This window comes from Sciurus vulgaris, assembly GCF_902686455.1.
Source record: "Sciurus vulgaris genome assembly, chromosome: 16".
NCBI classification, from domain to species: Eukaryota; Metazoa; Chordata; class Mammalia; order Rodentia; family Sciuridae; genus Sciurus; species Sciurus vulgaris.
Window position 1 is genome coordinate 39,634,276 of NC_136477.1, and position 21,840 is coordinate 39,656,115.

The following is a 21,840-nucleotide window of genomic DNA, read 5'->3' on the forward strand; positions in this document are numbered from 1 at the left end:
TTATTAATAGAACTTGTAATTTTCAGAAAAATCATGTAACCTGCACTTAGAAATGTCTCATACCTAATAAGAAATTTTTTCCTGATACTTAATAAGTGTCTTACTGATACAAAGTTAGATGGGTAAGAAAAAGTTTCAGATTCCTCAAGACGGAACTTGAAGAATAAGCCTGACCAAATCATGTGTCCTATACTTTAAAATTTTAGCTGCTTGCTGTTTAGTTTGGAAATTTCATTTTTAAAAAATCCACAGGAGCAATTCATTGGTTAGCTTTTGTCTTCATGAATACTGACATTGAAAATTATTTGTTTAGAAAAGATTTAAGCATAGATTCTTTAAAAGGAACTTGGATTTGGGGTCAGGAGACATCTTTTGGATCCTGACTTTCCTCATAAAAGCATTTATCTTTAGATACTTTTGTTCCTCTGCTTGTGCATCTGTATGATAATAAATTGAAGTTTGAGCCCCATATGGAATTAACAGCACAAAGGGGGGAGAAAAAGGCATGTGGTCATTATTATTCTTGCAAGTAGTAGTCAGTTGTAGTGCTTTACAGCATTAAGTCTAGAGTCATGGAGATCTGGCTTTGATTCCTGACTCTTCCACTTTAAAACCTTTTTCAATCTTGGACAAGGAAGTCACCTCTCTGTTTTAGTTCACTTAACTGTGAAATGAGTTGGTGCCACCTACATCAGAGGTTGCTGAGAGTAATAAAGGAGGTAGCATGTGTAGGACATTGAGAAGAATCCCTGGCATATTGCAAACACTCGAAAAATATTAGCAGCTATTGCTGTTGTTGCCTTTATTATTATCATCATTATTATTCTTACCTTCTAGGGAACCATATACACATGTACAAGATGCATGATGGTTAGCATAGTTAGCATATTAAAGTAGCATTAGCTTCTTTTTTCTCTATTTAGTTTCACTGTACTCCATGAATAGATTCTTTGGATTTGTTGTAGATTTTTAATGCAGAGCCAAGAGTCATATTTTGCCTAGTTGGCCTTGGCCTTCAAGCTAAGCAAGGTAGCTCTAGATATTTTTTCATGCTTTCCTTGCGGGGTCCACATGGTTTTGTTGGTGTTTTAGAACTTATCCCTCTTTCTCTGAAAATCCTTGTTTTTAAACCACACGGTTTTCTCCCCATGGAAAAATCAAATGATTGTGTTTCTATGGCAGAGAAAATAAACAACATGAGTTGATGGCCAAGGTCCATTCTTTCCTTTTCATATAAAAAAAAGGGTCAAAAAGTGGGTCTTGTTTATAATAAACTTTTTCTTGACTATAGAGGTATGACAACTAAAGTATTCCAAATTACATCCATAAAAACTATTATTCTGTGATCAAAAATATATTCTTTTAGGGAAAGTAGATGTTGTGCGAAGTATTAATCTATGTGTTCTCCCACTGGGAAGGCAGTAGTGAAGTCTACTTGGGACTTAATCCCATGAATCATTGCAGCAGGGCTTATAGCACAGTGTATTTCACAAAGGCCACTGTCCTCAGAGAAGTGGGTTGTCCCATCAAATGTCTTACACATGTTAAGCTAGAGAATTGGAAGTCCCACTCTTTCCTAATATCAACTATTTTCAAAGAAATCATTTCACCTTGACAAATATCATATATACTGTGCCTTTTTCAATAACTCCAACCGTACAACCAATGCATGAAGTGAACCATGTCCTTGATGGGTGGTGAGAGCACAAGAGCCCTCCACTCCCCTCCCCTCTGGCTACCCCTGTGATGAGAACAGCTTCCCACACCAGCTCTGCTCTCACTGTGCAACAGATTAACCAGATCCCTGTGGAATTAGGCCCCTAGTACCCAATACTCAGTTCTCCAGAACCCATGATGAGCCCTGCCTAAAAATAACAACTCACACTTCTGGAGCGCTTACTACCTGTAAGGCATTGTCCTAAGGCATTCCTGTATGAACTCACTTAATCCCGACCACATCTCTGGAAGAGATGTACCATCTCCATCTTTAGAGACAACTGATATTAGAACAAGCTGATGCACATACCCTGTACAACTATCCAGATTGCATGGTCAAGGTGTCACCTATACTCCACATGATCCATATTCTGAAGGACCCTCGGTTTACAGGCAGATCTTGAACAAGAATATTGGGGTGACCCCGTGCAGCAGGGCACGGTGACTTGCAGAACATCTGTGTTTTGTAGAATTTTGTTTACTCTTTCCCTTCCACACACTCCCATGGCCTTCTTGCACTTCCCATAAAGCACCGAGTACAGCCTCCTCTAATTAGAATTGTTTGTATGTTCTGTCTTCTCTACCTAGCAGTGCTTGCCAGAAGGAGCAGTTCTTAGTCCCCTGTGACTGGCACAGCACCCAGATGAATGAGGGCATGTGGCAGGTAGAAAGCACTGTGGCTTAGTGCAGAGCACCTCCCCTTAGGGGATGTCCTGACTCCTCTTCTCACCAGGGGGGTGGTGAAGGCAAGGTTCTCCATCCCTCTTACCTTCTGCTCCATCAATGAGCAGAAAATGACTGTGAGCATCTATTCCCTCAGGTGTCTGGTGGTTGATGACCACAGACATTCTCTGGAGCCCATAACAGCTGTCCCCAGAAGTCTTCCTGTAGCACAGGGTCGCTCCCATCTTAGAGATTCACTTATGAGAATTTTGAGGCCAGGATGGTTCCTGAGCTTAGTTCAGCCAGACCCTCTGTCTCTAACAGGCATGTGTCAAGATTTTGAATAGAGAAATAAGCAAAAGAGCAGAAAGCTTTCCCCTTTTGTTGCTTAACAGGGTATGCTGCTGAGCTCCCAGGACAGTGAATGGTCTTCTTTGAGTTGTCCATCATTTTCATCTCAGTGAGCTGTCATCGGTTCATATGTGTTATTAGGTGACCATAATATCAGCAAATTGGAGGGTCACAGGGCACAAGCCAAGGAAGGTCCCAGTTCCCAGCTGCAGGCACATGGACCTCCGTGATGTGCAGGATAATTGGCCATTCACAGGTTGTAAATGATGTCAGTGGAGCTGGAGTTTCTCTTGGCCTTATAAATGCAAAAGTGTCAAACCCATGTGAAGCTCAGTTTCATACAAGGTGGCTGCTTGAAGTCCTGAAAAAGACTGCAGAATTTTGAAAGATGTGGGAGGTATTAGAGAAAGTCATTTAGTCCAAATAAATTACTCAAGCTGAGCCTTGATGAAGAGGTCTAAAGTACATCTTCTTATTGACAAATAGACCTCCCTTGCAGCCAATAAGGACCAAGGAAGGTTCTCCCTGCCTCACTTCAGAACCCAAGTCAGAGAAAATCCATGTGCCTGATAAGAAATAACGATAGCCTCTGGGTCTTTTTCAGTTTTAGATTTGACACTCTGTGGGATGCTTCAGTTAAGTGTGCATTTTCAACAGTTTTATAATTTACCAGCAATGTTCATCCATTCAAAGTACATGTATTAGTGGATTTTAGTAAATTTTCAGAGTTGTGCAGCCATCACCATCATGTCATTTTTGGACTAGAACATTCCATCACCCCTCACATTCATCAACCACTCTCCATCCCTAAGCAAATCCCCACCCTCACCACCCAGACCTGCATGACCAATCATCTGCCCTTGTGATGATTGCCTTTGTGTTACTAGTAATTAGAATCATGTGATAAGTCCTGTCCTCAAAAATTGTAATTTTTAAGAATATTTCTTTTCTTCCTATGTCACTGAGCCTCCCCTCCTCCATCTCCAAAGGTGTGACCACTCTTTTTCGTTTAACAAGGTTTAGTTAAGGACCTGCTATGTGCCACATGCTGGGCTAGCTCTTGGAGTCATCAGTGAACAAAGCAAAACTGGCTCCTGAGTAGAGGGAGTCAAAACAATAAGCAGAGACAGCAAGGCACAGAAGTCCACGGTTCCCATGGGAAAAGATGCTAAGTACTATGGAGGGAGACAGTAGAGCAGGATGGGAGATGTTGAGAAAGCAGTGCACAGGGCCGGCAGGTTATGGCAAGGGATCGAGACATCCAAAAGCACATCCCCTGGAAGGTCAGGTGTGCATGACTGACAAGGGTGAGGGAAGGGTCCAAGCAGGTGAATGAGAGATGAGTGATTCAGGCACAGAAAAACTGGGCACATGCCACCTGGGCAGGGGAATACAGATAACAGGTTTGAGGAATAGCAAAGAGCTTGGAAAAGCTGAAATGGAGAGAGAAGACAAAGGCAAAGGGACAGATCATGGGCACCTTGGCAGGGTTTTGAGGAGCAGAGTGACATGAACTGAGTTATATACTAACAGGACCACTCTAACCGCCATGTTGAAGAGGAACAAGGCAGAAGTAGAGGGCCTTCCAGATACTACTTAAGAAGCCACTTTAGGGCAATGGTTCTCAGCCTTGACTGCACACTGGCAGCTTCATGAAACTGGCATGAGTTACAAAACACTAACTGGTCTGGGGCACAGCCTGGGCTCTGGGATTTTTCAGACCCACCCAGGTGATTTTGATGTGCAGCCCATGTTGAGCAGTAGAGCTTTGGACCACTAAGCAGTCCCACCAGTTTGGTTGTGCAGTTAGGAAAGAAAGCACCACAGATGACCCCAGCTGTTCATTGGCAAAGCGGTGCCTAGAGGCAGCCAGAGGTCTTGCTGCCAAGGCGGTGGCAGGGTTGGAGCTGCAGACAGTGTGCAATCCGGGGTGGGGCTGGCAGGAACCCACCTAGACTGTCAAAGGTGATCACATTCTTTGGCTAGATTTAAACATGAGCCTCTAAATGTGAGAACAGACTTTATCCTTGCACCAAAGAGAGGGTTTATAACCTACACGGGTAAGACTGGAACCTCAGGAAGTGGTATGTAATTCACTCAACAAGTAGTATTTTAGAATAATCATGACTGTGTGTCAGGCATTGTGCAAGGAACTGTGGCTTCAAAACAATAATAATAAGGCCTAACCATCCTTGTGCAAGCCAAATGGCTCAAAGTAAAGACCGTATAATATTTCAAAATGTGTTCTTTGTGGGAAGGCTTTAAATAAGCCAGAGGGGAGGGGGATCCTTTGGTTGCATATCTGAGCTGTTGGCATTTGTAATTCCCAGGGAATGAATAGAACATTATTGTGTTGCCTCAGAACAAGAACAGCAGGGAAGAAAAAAAAAAAAAAAAAAAAAAAAAGATGCTTGGAGATGTGAGCTGAACATGAATCAGCAATCTCATTCTATTGTTCAGAAAATAATCACCACGCTGGGAGTATGGAATTTAAGAATCATGCAGAAATGCCCTCCCCCCACCCCCAGCAGGGAGCAGACACTGGCTAAAACATGGCATTTTGTTTTTTTGGCTCCCTGAACTGAAAGGAATGTGAAAACCTTGGAGAGGATTTGGGGAAAGCTGATTTGTAAATATGGAAAATACAGCCCATAAGAAATGGAAGATGATTCAGACCCAGAGTTGGCAACCTCGCAGAGGTGGCACGCCAGTGGCATGTTGATTCACTGTCATGCGGGGAGTGGAGCTGCCCCAGCTTCCATACCTAACAAATGTTTCTTGAGTTCCTATTATGTGCTGATCACGGTGCTAACTTGTGGGGAAAGGAAGGAGAGTGTGGTCCCCACCTTTTGAAGATCTTCTAATTCGTGGCAATGGGTAGGGGCACACCCAAACTCTAAAGGGGTCGTTCTTGAAACACACATGGGAAGGGTTACCCGGAGGGCAACACAGACTGCGGAAGCCCACCCTGGAGTCTCTGATTGAGCAGTGCTACCACAGAGGCTGAGCATCTGCCATCCTAGTGTGGGCTGCAGGTGCTGTTGATCTAGGGACCCTACTTTGAGAATCCTGCTCTAAGGAAGTAAATTGAGGGGGCAGGTGAGGAGGGTGAGTGTGAATGAACGTGTACACTTCCACTAAGAGGTGTGACCCATCTTCTGGTGCTATCGCAACTACCCCTTTGTGAATCTGTTCTTCAGTGCAGCAGCAGTGTGCATTGCATGAACCACACAGATGACAATTTCGCCACCATCCAAGGAAGGGTTGCAAGAGGCAGGGGAGGAGTCTTCTCCGTGTCACTAATAAAACCAAATAGGACACAATACAGAAGGGTCATGTCCAGTGAATCCAAAACCATGAGCAGGCACGTGGGCTCACAGCAGCACAGAAAGTGACGTTAGTGATCAGAGGATGACGTGTCCCCACACTCAGCCTCATGTTCAGGTGCTTCCCATGAGCAGAAGTTGTCAAGAGAATGCTCCGCCCTGGAGGAGATGGGCAGAGCTCCTCAGCCAAGTCTGCCGTGAACCCCCTCCTTGAGAAGCGAGGGACCACTCTTCCTGCAGTCTCGGTGGTTGTGCCCCTGCTTCCAGGTAAGCAGAGTGCAAAGCCCATCTCCAAAATGCAAAAACCCCACACACATCATGTCTCGTTGTTATTTTATTACTATAGGACTTAAATATCCCAAATTCAGGGCTGGATATAGCTCATTTGATAGAGTGCTTGCCTAGCATGCACAAGGCCCTGGGTTCAAGTCCCAGCACCACAAAAAAAAAAAAAAAAAAAAAAAAATTCAGTGGTGCCCACGTAAAATGCATGTGGTCTTCAGAGAAGGAAATATTCCACCAGCAGAACCAGGTGCCTCAGCCAGAGTGAGTACCGTTGTGCTGGATGTGATCTAGAGAAGGCCAAGCATGTGCTGGGCAGGATGGAAAGAGGCAGAGATGTCACCTACCAGGATGGGTCCCCAGTTCCTCTAGCATGTTACTATATGGTTAAGGCAGGTGACTCTCAACACACAGTCCCTGGAAGTGAAGCCAGATCACATGGGGCCTTGTTAGAAATGCAGATTTCTCTGGTGCCCCCAAAATAACTGAATTGGAAGCTCTGGGGTGCAGCTCAGCAATCTGTTTTAGTAAGCCTTCCAGGTGTTCACCAGGTGTTTGATGGCCCAAGCTGGAGGTGACTATAGGCAGCTCACTGCTATCTGTAAGTCAGAGACAGACCAGGCCACCTGCCATTCATCCCTCTCCTGAGGTCTCACTCAAGGACTCTGGCATGTTTCACAGCTCAGGCTCATTTGTCAGATTTTCACTTAGGAACATAAAGTGTTTGATATCCGACCAGCTTATCGGTTGTTTTTGGCACTCTTGCAGTTCCCAGTGACAGTGTGACTTGCTGTGTCCCCCTTCTTCCCAGCCCTTACATCTGTGTCATTTTACCTTTCAGATTTTTCATCACATCCTACCCATGTGATAGGGGCTCAGGAAACTAGTGATAATCAAACCTGACTTAGTCCCAGGACTGCCTTAAATCCAAAGCCTTGACTGTCTCCTCCTCATTCTCTACTCCACATCAGTAAGCCAGAATCACTTAGCAGGTTGAAACTTACGGGTCAGATTGTATGACCAAGATCTCAGAGTGAGGGCCGAGTGAAGAGGATGCAGATTACACCCTGGAACTTATCACCAATTTCCAAATCAGTGATAGGCACAATTCCCAAACTTGGTACCAAGGTACCCTGGGAGTGCCACAGCAAACCTATAGGAATACAGTGGAATATTTATAGTTTTTTGAGGGAAACACAGCGACAGCTCTCAGATACCATGCAAAGTACCACAATCAGGCTATTTGCATTGAAGTGTTTCACAAACAGAGCATTTAAGTATTTATTTTGATCTGGGGGTAACCATAGAAATATTGAAACACTGAGAGTACCAGGCAAGGAACAAGAGGAATCTGTGTGATAGCATCACTGTCCCCAGGTATATTGAAACTATGTATTTTTGACAGGATTAGGTATTCAGACAAATACTCATACAAAAACACATATTCTATATTTATCTTAAATGTCAGAGGGAAACTTACAGAAAATTACAACAACACACACCCTTGAAGGGCTTCTTTCCTTCCAAACCTTCCTACCCAGAGGTACCCATTCCAGCTCCCTTAACCAAGGATTCTGTGATTTCTTTAGAAATAAGCTAAATTCCCATTTAATGTCCCAGCTCTTTTTTCATGAGTTAAGCATAATGGATTAAATCTTACAAATTTGAACTAATGATTACTCTGGTCCATTCCTAAAAGATGACCCTTAAAGCAGATCATCGAAAGACAAAACTCAGTGCAGAGTGTGCACATGACATTCCACTGGAGACCAATGAATTTGCTGATAAAGTTAACCAAAAGGACCATTACCAAGCAGCTCCAAACAAGAACCTAACAAAGGGGGAAATGGACACTGCAAGGTTCAGAAGTTTTTTTCTGTAGGAATATTGCCATGTCACTCCCCTCCTCTGCTTACCATTTAGCATTTCAGTAAACGGTGATGACTATGTTAGGAGAATTTTATTTTCCTCTTCAAAGAATTTTAAGGGCAAAGCTCTCTTTACAACACTCTTTACAAAGGTAACCGTTCTGATACCAGAGTTGAAAATCTGCAAGTTATTCACTGTGGATTCCAAAGAGTGCAGACCCTGAGCTCAGACTAGGAGACGCCTGTTCCTTGGGACAAGACTGCATATTTATTTATTTCTGTAGATGATACTGCTATCAAGCAGTCAAGGAGTAGCCTTTTCTAAGATTGGTGGAGCGAGTGGGCGGTTTGTTAGTGTCTTATTCGTCATTAAACACTTTTAAAAAAAAATCAATAACTCATTTGCTTCAGTGCGAATGTTTTATTTTCACATTCTTGTTTGTTGTTTTTCATGCATGTGTCTCAGTGAGTCACCTAACCACAATTATAGATGCAGGCATCTGGCGGTTCTGCGGGGTACATCTCATTCCTCAGGAATTATTTAATTACCCCGACGCGATGAATGTGTTTCCAGGCCTTTCATCTCGCACACGCACGCGCGCGCACATACACGTGCGCGCACCACAGGCGCTCACACATGCACGTGTGCACACACGTGCACGTGCGCCCTTGATCAAACTTTCCCCAGGTTGGGCCGGGGCAGCTGCACTGCTCTCCAGCAGGTGTCAGCAGAGGAGTTCACCGCTGTTCCGGCCAACTGGGTATCTGCTGAAGCGGTTGCGCCTGCTGTGTCACACATTCCTCAAAGCACCTATCTGCTTTCCACCTGAGACTCGGCCCCATTTCTTAGATGCGTTCATAGATACTCACCTGTAGAGAACCGCAGCTTCCAAGAAAACGTACCATAAACCCAGCACGGGCGCCGGTTGAGCCTTTCAGAGTTAACCTCATAAAACTTTTATTGGCTGATTTCTCTTTGAGTTTTCTACCACTGCATTATTTGGTTTAAAAAAAAAAAAAGTGCTCTATGTTTTATTCCGTGTGATAATAAATTAGATGTAGCAGATGATTTTAGATTTGCAAGGTGTTTGTTGTAAAGCCCACTCTGACCCCAAGAATCCTGCCCCTTCCACTGCGGACTGGCAAAGTGGAAGCAGGACCTTGCTCAGGCTGTGGCCCCAGAACCTCGTTCCTAAGGATGGAAGAATATCACCATGTATCAAGTGCACTTATCTTATTTACTCTACACATTCCCCTTTGAGGTAGATGATCTTATCCCTGTTTTAGAAATGCATCTCTTGGTTGTCAATACGCCTTGTGATTCCCTTAGTAAGTGGCAGGGCCTATGGGCTTTCCAAGATGCCATGGTGATTTTGCCTGCTGAAGAGATGGAAGAGAGATGAGAAGAAAAACAGAAAGAAGGGGACAATGATTGGTCCAGACAAAGATTAAAATGAAAAGGAGAGATGCACTCAAGAATTTGTTGATGGGACATAAATTAGGAAAGGATGGGTGGGGCAGAAGTAAAGGCTAATCATTTTGCTTAGAACAACAACAAAATTCGCCACAGCAAATTAAGCTCAGTTTTAACCACAGAACCTGGTTGTATTGTCTCCCTTCCAAAAGGCAAAACGCTTACAGTGACTACTAAAAATCTGAAATGAAAATTATAACTTTGCCCTTCAAGAGTCATTTGCTGATGTCTGCTGTGTGGGGCTTGAGTCTCCTGCCTTTCCCACTAAAGGAATTCTGACTTTGCTTTCTCACTAAGAGGTGATTCACCCAGATTAACACCTAGGCGGAAGAATGGGCAGAGCTTGTAGTGTATTTCTACATTTTCATTCATTTTCTCAGAGCCTAATATTCCTTTTGAACCAGCTCCCATCCCAAGTCTACCTATGCTGGCTTTTAAAAATATTTATATTAAAATATTTTAAAATAAAATATTTATTTTATTTCTTACTGAATTTTTAATACTACACTTCTAAACGAGGAGTCTGTTACAAATTATAAAAGGTGGATCACAGCGTGGTATGATTCGAATACCTCTTGCCTCTGTTCTCTACTGCTTGAGTTCCTAACTTATTCCCATCATCAGAAATTCAGTCATAACATTCACTGGGTCCTAGATTCACTATTAAAATGCAAAGGCCTCAGGGAAAAACAACCAGTGCTGCATTTAGGATGCTATAGAGTTGGGGACAAATTCATTACTGTGCCCGATCTTCCTTACTCAGCATAATAAGGTTAAGTGAACATAAAAGGTAACCTTGAAAGAAAAAACTTTCATAAAAGGTCAAATAGGTCAAATTCAGCCTCAGAAGAGGAAAATGGCAAGGGAGGGAGAAGCAGTTCTACCTCCTTTTTATCTTGGTGATGATGGTGTCCAGGGAGGTGGACTTCTGTGCTGTCCATGAGCCTTTAAGCCATCAAAGTCACCTTAAATACTTCTTAGGTTTTTCATCATCCAGGACATTTACATGAGACACTGCTCTTAAAATGCAGATGCCCACATTCGCTCTGGCCCTTGTCCTACAGGGCTACACTCCATCTGTGCGTGTGGCCTTCCAGTTTTTAGCAGCAACCACAGCTCACCGAGAGCCACAGGGAGCTGGTGTCTTCCAAGGTCCCTGTTTCCTAAGTGTCTATAATAATTTCATTTATTTTTCAGTTTCAGAGGACTTGATAACAACTTTCCCATCACTTCTGTGTTTATATCAAAAATATTTGTTTCTGGGGGAGCGAATATCCACTTTCCCCTCTTCCAAGGGGAATGAGTTTTACCTACCAGACATAAACTGAAAGAGGACGGAACTGACAGAGAAAGCTGAGCCTGCATGAGTCTTAGCACGAACCCTTGGCACAAAGCATCTGTGACTTGTATTTTTAGCTGCTCCTGCCTGGCCAGCTTGTAAAATGGATTGTAAATTCCTTGAGGGCACAGAGCCTCCCCTCTTAGCCTATCTGCCTCCCCAGAGTTCAGACCAGAGGTAAATGCTCACCGGACATTCAACACCACACCCTGCTACCTCTACCTGCTAAATGTCTCAAGTCCCTGACCCTCTGTCCTCTTCTACCTCACTACCTCAGTTCTGCCCCTTCCCCTCCCCCAGACCTGCCTTAGCACATGACTGCTCTGCTTCTCACCTAGCACCTGCAGTGAAGTTCTAAAACCTCAAAGTGGAACATGTGTCTCCCCTGCTCACCGCTGCATGATGTAAAGGAGTTACCCAGGTTCTCTGCACAGGCTCCTTGCCTATGGAGTAGTCCGCATGCCTACAAGGACAGCATGAAAACAGAGTTCAGTCATAACCTGGGGAGAGGCCTGTTCCAAAGGAGAGCCTTCAGGTCCTGGATCACCTGATTCGGAAGGCTTCCCAGACACGCCCAGATAGGAAGTCCTCGCCTTCTCTTCCCTCATGCCTTCTCTATACTGAAGAGACATAGAAAGTGAAACCTGTACACTTTGGGGCTTTTTTTTGGCAACATTCCTTCTGTTGACTAGAAGCTCCTCATGGGCAGGCTGAGAGTCATCTTTAAACAAAACCTGGGGCATGGCCTAAGCAGAGTGAGCCTTCAGGACAGCCTCTCAACTGACTGACCAGGCCAAAGAATGACCCATGTATAAGAAGTATTTTCCACCTCAGCAGCTCCCGCCCAGGAGAATAAATGGAATGGCATCTCTCCCCCAACTAGTGCCAAACTTGAGGCTGCTAAGAGACTTTGAAGGTCCCTGGTACACATGTGGATCTTCATTGGGTATAACTGAAAAATCTCCCCTAAGAAATTTAAATACTCTTAGAATCAAACAAGAATAGTGATACTATATACCAGAACCTTTAAAACACCATGAAGTGGTTCTAAGAGGAAATCTTGTAGCTATGAGTACCTATGAAAGAAAATCAAAAAGGTCCCAGAAAAACAACATAAAGATGCATCTAAATAACCGTGAAAGATATGAACAAGCCAATTCAAAAAACAGTAGAAGGAAGGAAATAATTAAAATCAGAGCTGAAATCAATGAAACCAAGAATTAGAGAAAAACAATATAAAGGATCAATGAAGCAAAGATTTGATTCTTTGAAAGGATAAATAAGATCGATAAGCCCTTAGTCAAACTAAGCAAAAGAAAGACCCAAATTAATAAAATTATGGATGGAAAAAGGAGAAATCACCACAGACATCATAGAAATCCAGGGACTCATTGGGGATGCATAATTTTTTTTTGAAAACTTGTATTTCAATAACTTGAAGACCTAGAAGAAATAGACATATTTCTACATTTCTAGACACATGTGACCTGACACAATTAAATCAAGAGGATATAAAAAAACCTAAACAGACCAATAATTAGCAATGAACTAGAAGAAGTAATAAGAAGCCTTTCAACAAAGAAAAACCCAGGACCAGATGGATCCTCAGCTAAATTCTACCACAACTTCAAATAACTAATGCCAATATTCCTCAAACCATTCCATGAAATAAAAATGGATGGAGCACTTCCAAATTATTTCTATGAAGCCAGTATTTCCCTTATACCAAACCAGATAAGGACAAATCAAGAAAAGAAAAACTACAGACCAATATCCCTCATGAACTTAGATGCAAAAATCTTTAATGAAATATTAGAGATTGTATTTGACAACATATTAAGAAGATTGTACTTCTTGACCAACTTGGTTTTATTCCAGGGTTGCAAAGATGGTTTAACGTGCGCAAATCAATAAATATAATTTGCCACATAAATTAAGGACAAAAATCACATGGTCATCTCACTAGATGCAGAGAAAGTCTTCGACAAAATTCACACAATCATGATAAAAACACGGAAGAAACTAGGGGTAGAAGGAACCTCCCTCAATATCACAAAGGCTACATATGACAAACAAAAAGTCAACATCCTAATGAATGGAGCAAAACTGAAAGCATTTCCTTTAAAATCTGGAAGATGTCCACTCTCACTACTCCCATTCAATATAGTACTAAAAATTCTAGCCAGAGCAAGAGAAAGAAATAAAGGAGATAAAAATAGAAAAGTAAGAAGTTGAATTCTCACTGTTTACAGATGATATAATCCTCTACTTAGAAGATTCAAAAAGCTGCACTGAAAGATTGCTAGAGCTAATAAACAAATTCAGTAAAGTAGCAGGTTACAAAATCAGTATACAAAAATCAATAGCTTTCCTATACACCAATAATGAATCTTCTGAAAAAGAAATCAGGAAAACAATTCCATTCACAATAGCCTCAAAATATACCTAGGAGTAAATCTAACCAATGAGTTAAACAACAGACTCTATATTAAAGACTACAGAACAGTGAAGAAAAAAATTGAAAAAGACCCAAGAAATGGAAAGGTCTCCTGTTCATGGATAGGCAGAATTAAGATTGTTCAAATGGCCAAATGACCAAAAGCAACATACACATTCAATGCAATACCCATCAAAATACCAATGACATTCTTTACAGAACAAGAAGAAAAAAAAAAAAAAAGCAGTCCAAAAATTCATTTGGAAGGACAAAAGACCCAGAATAGCCAAAGAAATTCTAACCCAAAAAAATCAATGCTGGAGGAATCACAATACCTGACTTCAAATATATGAAGCTATAGTAACAAAAACTCTATGATACTGGCATACAAACAGAAACATTAACCAATGGTAAAGAATGGGAGACACAGGTACAAACCCACACAGATACAGTCATCTGATCCTTGACAAAGTGTCAAAAGCATACATTAGAGAGAAGACAGCTTTTTAAACAAATGGGGCTGAGGAAACTTGCTATCCATATGTAGAAGAATGAGACTAGACTCTTATCTCTCACCATACATGAAACTCAAAATTGATCAAAAACCTAGGAATTGGACCAGACACTACACAACTTTTAGAAGAAAATGTAAGGTCAGCACGCCAGCATATAGGCACAGGCTACTTTCTCCCCCTAAAGCTCAGGAATAATATCAAGAATTAATAAATTGGGATGGCTTCAAAATAAAAAAACTTCCACAGTCAAAAACAAGAATAGAAAAAAGAACCTCCAGGATGGGAAAAAAAAAAAAAAAAAAACTCTTTGCTAGCTACTTCTGACAGAGGATTAATATCTAGAATATATAAAGAACTCCCAAAACACCAAAAACAAATAAGCTAATTAATTAGTGAGTAAATGAAGTAAAACACACTTCTCAAAAGAAAAAAAATTAAAATTACCAACAAATATATGAAAAAATGTTCAACATCTTTAGCAATTAACATTTGTATTAGTGTTATGTTTTAATCCAGGTGTTAACAGCCAGAATTCTTTTGGTTGCAAGTGACAGAAACCCGACTTGAATCAGCTTATGTTAAGAAAGAATATCATTTTTCTCAGGGTGACCAGGGAAGGTTGAAAAGCCAGACCCTCAGGGGAGCAGAAGGGGACAGAGCTGGGCCTCAGAGGGAACTGAAACCAAGGGTATGGGCCACAGCATTCCCTTTTCACCTCAGGGTCTCTGAAATCAGGTTGATCCTCTTTTACCTTCAGATGGACTTTTTCCAGGTGGCTGAGAGACAAGGACCCAAACAAGTTAGGGTTTTAACTTCTAATGAATTCTATTAATTCTAATGAGTTCTTTCCCTTCCTGCCTCCTTCCCTTCCTTCCTCTCTCCTTCCCTTCCTTTCTCTCTCCAAATACCTAGAAGAGGCATCTTATTAGCTCACCTCAGGTCTTGAACCAGTTTGACCAGAGGTTGGGCACAGGTTCGCCCAGCTTGAGCAGAGTTCCTCATTATCTGCAGAACATTCTGGAAAATGTCATGTGAAAACTTAGCAGCTCCCTTGGGTCTGAGGGAGAGACTAACGGCTGCATAGTTTATAAGAAGAGCAACACAGTTCAGACGACCTGTGTTCTCAGTGGAGGACATCTCCAAACTTGCTCCGTCTCACTCAAAACCCAGCTTCAATGAGGATGGGCAGAGACTTGGGCTAGGGCCCCCTGGAAAGCTGATAAGGAGCAAGAACGCATTTTCCTAGTAGTTAATAATATTCTTCTGCTCTATCAGATGCCAATGCAGGTGGCTTACATCGTGCCACATCAACTTCATTCGTTTTATTCAGTTCTTCAACATATACTTGTTGAGTGCCTATTTTGTGTCTGATACTCCGCTTGATATGAAAGATAAAAATCAGAATGGCAGGCCCTGCCATGAAGAGATTATTGTCTTGGGGGGAAAGGCAGTCACATAAACCTATAATTTTCACTGGGTGTGACAAGAGCTATGATCAGGGTATGACTTCATTGCTTAGTATTAAGTGTGGAGTCAGAATGAATGGCCATATATAAGTCTGCATTGTGAACACAGTTCATATACTTCCTCTTCCCCAACAAGAGATGATTCTTCTTCATCCAATGACTTTCCTGTGCCCAGTACATTATAGTGCAGCCAGCATTTTTACTCACATTCTTTTTCTTTTTTTTTTTCTTTTTGTTTTTTGTTTTTGTTTCGGGGGTGGATACTGGGGATTGAACTCAGGGACAATCAACCACTGAGCCACATCCCCATCCCTTTTTTGTATTTTCTTTAGAGACAGGGTCTCACTGAGTTGCTTAGGGCCTCACTAAATAGCTGAGGCTGGTTTTGAACTCACGATCCTCCAGTCTCAGCCTCTGGAGTCACTGGGATTACAAGGCATATGCCACTGCCCCCGGCCCCTCACTCACATCCTCTTTAAAACGCAAACAAATTAGAACAAGATATATTCCCTGCTTCTATAATTATGTCAAAACAAATTCTACGGTCATGTTTAACCAGAAAGAACCAATTAAAAAATATAAAACCCAAACATTATCCTTCTGAAATAAGTGAAGCGTGTATTAGTTTCCTTGTTTTACACTGAAGAAATGGAGATTTCAGTGCTTTGAAATGACTTGTCATGATCCCACAGCTAGTACATGACAGCATTGACCCTGAAACCCCTACCTCGGGCTTTGGCTATTGCAAAGCCAACATGCTGCTGTTCTCCACTGGACACAGAATACCCTCCAGAATAAACAACCCAATTCTGATCTGTCTCCAGAAATACGCTGAAGGACACAGACCTGTGTTCATCAGCCTCCTGTGTCTGTCGTCTGCATCCTTCAGTCCTCATCCCTTGGTCAGTGTGCAACTGGGCATTGACACTCACGGGGCTTCCTTCTCCAGTCTGAGGGCCAGACAGTCTGTTGCTCACGGATCTCATTAATGAAGTGGTGATAGGAGGAGGAAGCTCTGACTGGAGAAAACTCATAAATGGGAAGATGAGGGATTTTGTTCTCTAGAACAGGGCATCTAAGATTGAAAGGGCACATGAATCACCTGGGATCTTGTCTAAACGTAGAGTCTCATTAAAGTGGTTCTAACTATCAGTTGATGCTGAAATGCTGGTCCTCAGACCACACTGAGAAGCAAAGATCTAGATTAAAGATGCTACTACATCTTAGCTACTCCTGGGGGACAAGAGCTAATCAGTGGGCTGGAAGCTTTCTTAAAAACCTGAGATGGAAGAGTGTGACTTGAAAAAAATACATATTACTTTAAAAATATATTTACAGAAGAAACTCTGCAATTAAAAACTAAGAGGTCTTGTAAACGTACATGTCACAAGACCCAGTTCGGCTTCAATTTCCTCAGTTCTGAGTTGAGTTGAGTGTGACAAATCTTGCCTCAAGGTTAATAATACATGTACTGTTTGAAACAAAAACATTATGGAAAAAAGCAAATTATAACCTACAGTACTTTTTTTTTTTTCCTCTTTGTAGGAGATGTCAGTGAAAAGAAGGATCCAGAATGATTACTAACCTATGACTCCCAACAGTATGACAGGTATTTATATGTTCTTTCTTAATTTTTTTTTGTGTGTCTCCACTTTTGTTTCCCCTAAAGTGAAGTGTAGGTTCCTAGACTGACCTGAGAGTCTTAGCAACCATTCTTTCCAAACAAACAAGTATTATTCATCCCAGTGAATACATCCCTACAAAATGTGCTTCTGTCTTCTTCTGAAATTATGAGATCCATCATCACCAGAAAGTTGATGGAGAGGAAATGGTAACTCTCAGTGAAAGGTTAGTTTTGAAGCCATCCTAAGATCACCAGCACACTGGATATGTTTACTCTTTACAGCCATTCAGATCCCTATGATAAATGGCTCTCCATCCTTGGTGACCACAGCATTCTTGTGTCCAAAAGTGGGCTGTTTACTCCACTGAGCAGTGGAGTCAGAATGGAAAGTAATTAGATCACTTGAGGCACAAGGGAGCTATAAAACCTAGTAACCTGGAGGAATAGGTCAATGCAATAGCACAAATTCTTTACGCAGTAGAGAGCAGAAATCACATGCTCAAAGGCCCCAAGGACAATAATACCAACAATTACAAAGGTCAGGTGTAAGGAAAACCAAATAGAACTGGAGAACTTGGATTCTCTCTGAAAGAGAGCTCCCCTACTCTGAGCACACTGCCAAACAGGAATGAAGACCAGGACATATCCAGAAACTTTGAATTTTCAAGAGAAATTGGAAATCAGATTTTAAGTGAAATATTCTAATTTTTAAATGTTAGCAATGAACTTATAAAAACATCAAAGACTTATAGTCCAGCCATCCCAGCTACTCAGGAGGCTGAGGCAAGAGGATGACAAGTTCAAGGCCAACCAGGGCAACTTAGGGAGACTTTGATTCAAAATAACAATTTTTAAAGGAGTGGATTTTAGCTTAGTGGCACAGCATTTGCCTAGTAAGAGTGAGCCCCGGGGTTCAATCCCCAACTGCCAAAAATAAAAATAAAAAACAGTGGGACGTTGGGGGAAGAAGGCTATCACCTGGAATCAAGGCTGTCACCTGGAGCTGTCCATTTTTTTGGTAAAAAGGTCAATAATAAAATGGGTTTTGCTTGCTAAGGAAGGTAAGTTCTAGATAGAGTATAATAGTGACCATCCAACCCAGGTCTCTCCAGATCAGGAATTGACAACTATTGATTGATTGGTTGTAATGGACCAGTGAATAAATATTTCTGACTTCTCAGACCATATATTGTCTGTCATAACTACTCAGTCCTGCTATTGCAGCAAGAACCATAGACTGTATGTAAGCAAACAGGCTTGGCTATGTCTTAGTAAAACTTAATTTTCAAAACAGGCAGCAGGCCAGCTTTGGTCATTGATTGCCATTTGCTGATGCTTGCTCTAGACTCTGGGATGATGACCATGGTGTTGGAGCACAACCCCCAGGCGAAGTCAGCTGGAGGCTGAGCCAGGAACTAGGCTGACTCCTGGACAGTTCTAGATTAAGCTAACTCTTCAGCAGACCTCCTGAGGCCTTCCTTGCAGGCTGAGCTGGAACTCCGGCTGCCTCCTAACGGAAGAGGGAGTTTTCAATTCCAGCATTTGTTTCATAGGGTAGAAACTTATTTAGAAATATTTTCAAAAGAAACCGCCCCCTGTACTGGGTACACTAATGTGCTTAGCATATATGATGGGTTCAGAGAAGACAGGCATTGTTCTAGACACCTTGTTTGTATGTGAAATGAAACAGTGTCCCTTCCCCTTTCTCTTTCACTGTGGGCTAATGCTATGTGCTTATTTTAAGAAACCGAAGGGGCGGGCTGGGGTTGTGGCTCCGTGGTAGAGTGGTTGTCTAGCATGGGAAGCACTGGGATCTACCCCTAGCACTACATAAAAAAGTAAGTGGAGAAAAGTTTTAAAAAGTTAAAAAAAAAAAAAAAAAAGAAGAAGAAAGGAAGGGGGTGGGGCGGGGGAGAAAGGAAGGGGGTGGGGTGGAGGAGACCAAAATAAAGTTGTAAGCTGTAGGAATTCACTGTTTGCTTTAGGTGTATAATTGAAGAGTCAAGTATGCTTATTTTTTTCTTTGAAAAGCATAAGTACCTATTACTATTATGCAATACAGGAGATCAATTAACCCTTATGAAACCAATTTTTAAATGAGCAAGAGTTTGAGAACATAGAATCTGTGTTCCCAAAAGCAAGCAGGCCAAGATTTATAGATAAAGGAGGCAAATTTTTTAACACATAGGCTCTTTTGGCCACAATGCTTATTAAGTTTATGAATTTTGAATTTACTCAAATGGAAAATTGTTTATTGGGGGGGTCATTTAATATCAGAATTTTCTCACTCTTTTATCCCACCTCTTTTGAAATTGAGGTTGTATGAAATCATTCATTGAAAAATACTGATTCTTAAGGAGGAAAGTAAGGAAGTGCCCTTTATATGATATTTTATTTGTCTGGAATTAAGCACCACTTCTCAGGTAATCTGAGGGGAATTCTCCTGACATTTATGACATTACAATGAGCTCTACTTTGAATAAAACCATGATTCACAGCACAGGGGAATTTGCTCTAAGATATGAATAACTAAAAATTTTAATACCAAATTTAGAGGCATTTGGCCTTATTTGCAATGGAAATAAGAACTCCGACTCTTCTTGGCGTGCCCAAAGAGACAGAGGCAAGCATCTGGGTGTGTTTACACGGAATTTAGTTTTACAAAATTAGAATAAGGCATGAGGTTAGCAACATATTTGATGTTTTCATTGAAACTGGTTCCCAGTAATTGAAAGCCATACTATTAGGAGCATTTTAATATAAACAGTATATTTCTCATTCAGTTATTTAACTTGCACTTCTTCCTCATGACTGGCTTGCTCGTTCAACTTCCTGACTGGTGTTTGTCCTTATTTATTTTTATTGAGGCATTATTGCTGAGTGTCCTGGGACTAAAGTTTGCAGGGATATACAGACACCTTTGAGGTGCTGATCAGTATTTCCCACTGGATGGTCTTTGCATTATTATTATTTTTTTTTCTTTTTGTTACTTCTTTGTTAGGGTGTCATGTGTTAAACTTAAGAATGACAGGTTTATCCACATTTTCCTTACAATTTCAGAGATTGAGCATATTTTACAATTATTGGTCACTGGTGTTCCTTCATCTGTAACTTGCTGTTCATTCCAAATATCCATTTGTCTATTATGGTCTTTGGTTTTTTTTCCCACTATTTGTGAAAGTTGTTTAGGCATCAGGGATATTAACTAGGGAAGTTACTAAATCTCTCTAAACCTTCCCTTCCTTATGAATTAAATGAAAAAGAAAGAGACTAGTTCATCTCCAACTCCTCTTCCATTGTTTAAGACCACGGTGGTTATATTTCAGAATTGAATGTAAGTCATATTTTCATAAAGTTAAGGCCTACATACATTGAGGCTTGAGTATAATTTTCTTAAAAAACGTGAACCCCGGAGCAATACACTTGCATTTTGAAACTATCCTGCTGAACAAGTTTTTCAGTCAAACAAAATGTGAAATTTGGGAAAACTCAGTGTGGTATCATAAAGCCCACACGTCTTTGCAAAGGCAGACCTTCAGTGCGCGTGTGGATTTTTCTGCTGCTCCTTAACGAACATTTCAAAAAGAGAATCAGAGTCGTGCATATGTCCTATAACCTACGTGAAACAGCTTCTTGTGGTGTCAGAAGGTAAATTGGCAGCAAAATAATGACTCTTTGAAACTCTTCAGTTTTCAAAGAAAACTGATGTTAGTAGTGTACAGATTATTAACAGTTCCCACTGTCAATCAATACCCTTCCACACAAGGATTTCATTCATACTTACTTAGTGAACCATCACCCATGATACTATCGCTGCTTGCGATGTTATTGCAAATAGTATGTTATTGCGAATAATATATTATGAATATAAGCTGGATGTGGTGGCATATGCCTGTAATCCCACTGGCTCAGGAGACTGAGGCAGGAGGATTGCATGTTCAAAGCCAGCCTCAGCAATTTAGCAAGACCCTCTCTCAAAATAAAAAAATAAAAAGGGCTGGGGATGTGGTTCAGTGGTTAAGTGCCCCTGAGTTCAATTCCTGATACCAAAAAAAAAAAAAAAAATTATGAATATATATTTGTTGAAAGATGATATGATGAATATATTTTATAATGAACTGCCTTGTCCTTTATTCTGTACCTCTCTGATTATTTCCTTGGGATAATTTCTACTAAGTAAAAGGAAATGCTGGATCAAAGGAACTGAACCTCTTTTGCCAAATTTTAACCAGATTATTGGGACCACTTGAGACACCACCAGCAATGCAGCCTCCATTTAATCATTATATCTTCCAACTGTAGAGGTATTTGATGTATGAGCTTTTGATTTCGAGGAGGCAATTTATTAAGCAAAATTTTATTGTAGCTCTTAAAAATGTACATTTTTCTTACTGATAATTTGACAATACACATGCACACAAACATACACACGTGTTGCTTGGCCACAAAAGCTTCATTTTTTGTAACTTACCCATCCTTTTAACTTTTCTGTTGCAGTGTTAGCCTTTTTCTTGTGATTTATATGTTAAGGAATTAATTCATTCTCTATCACAAATGTTACAAATATTTCCCCCAATTTAGTGTACATCTGCTTTTGTTTTTTGTTTATGGCAGTATTTGAACTTTTAAAAAATTTCTTCTTTTGAAATAATTTCATCCTTACAGACAAGTTGTAAGATTAATACAAAGAATTCTCAGCTCCTTTACCAGAGTCCTCAAATGTAACATTTTATCACATATGCTTTCTTCTTTTCCCTCTCTTATTATCTCCATCTAATT

At 41.1% G+C, this 21,840-nt stretch overlaps 1 protein-coding gene across 4 annotated transcripts in view; it reads left to right on the forward strand.

The window, feature by feature from the left end:
- Positions 1-21,840, forward strand: part of THRB (thyroid hormone receptor beta) — a 371,634-nt gene that overhangs the window by 243,252 nt on the left and 106,542 nt on the right. For all 4 annotated transcript variants that reach the window (XM_079114289.1, XM_079114287.1, XM_079114288.1 and 1 more), the window contains exon 3: positions 16,983-17,046. In XM_079114289.1, the coding sequence (XP_078970415.1) occupies positions 17,025-17,046 (22 nt within the window). In that variant the 5' untranslated portion in view covers positions 16,983-17,024. The remainder of the gene's footprint in view (positions 1-16,982; positions 17,047-21,840) is intronic.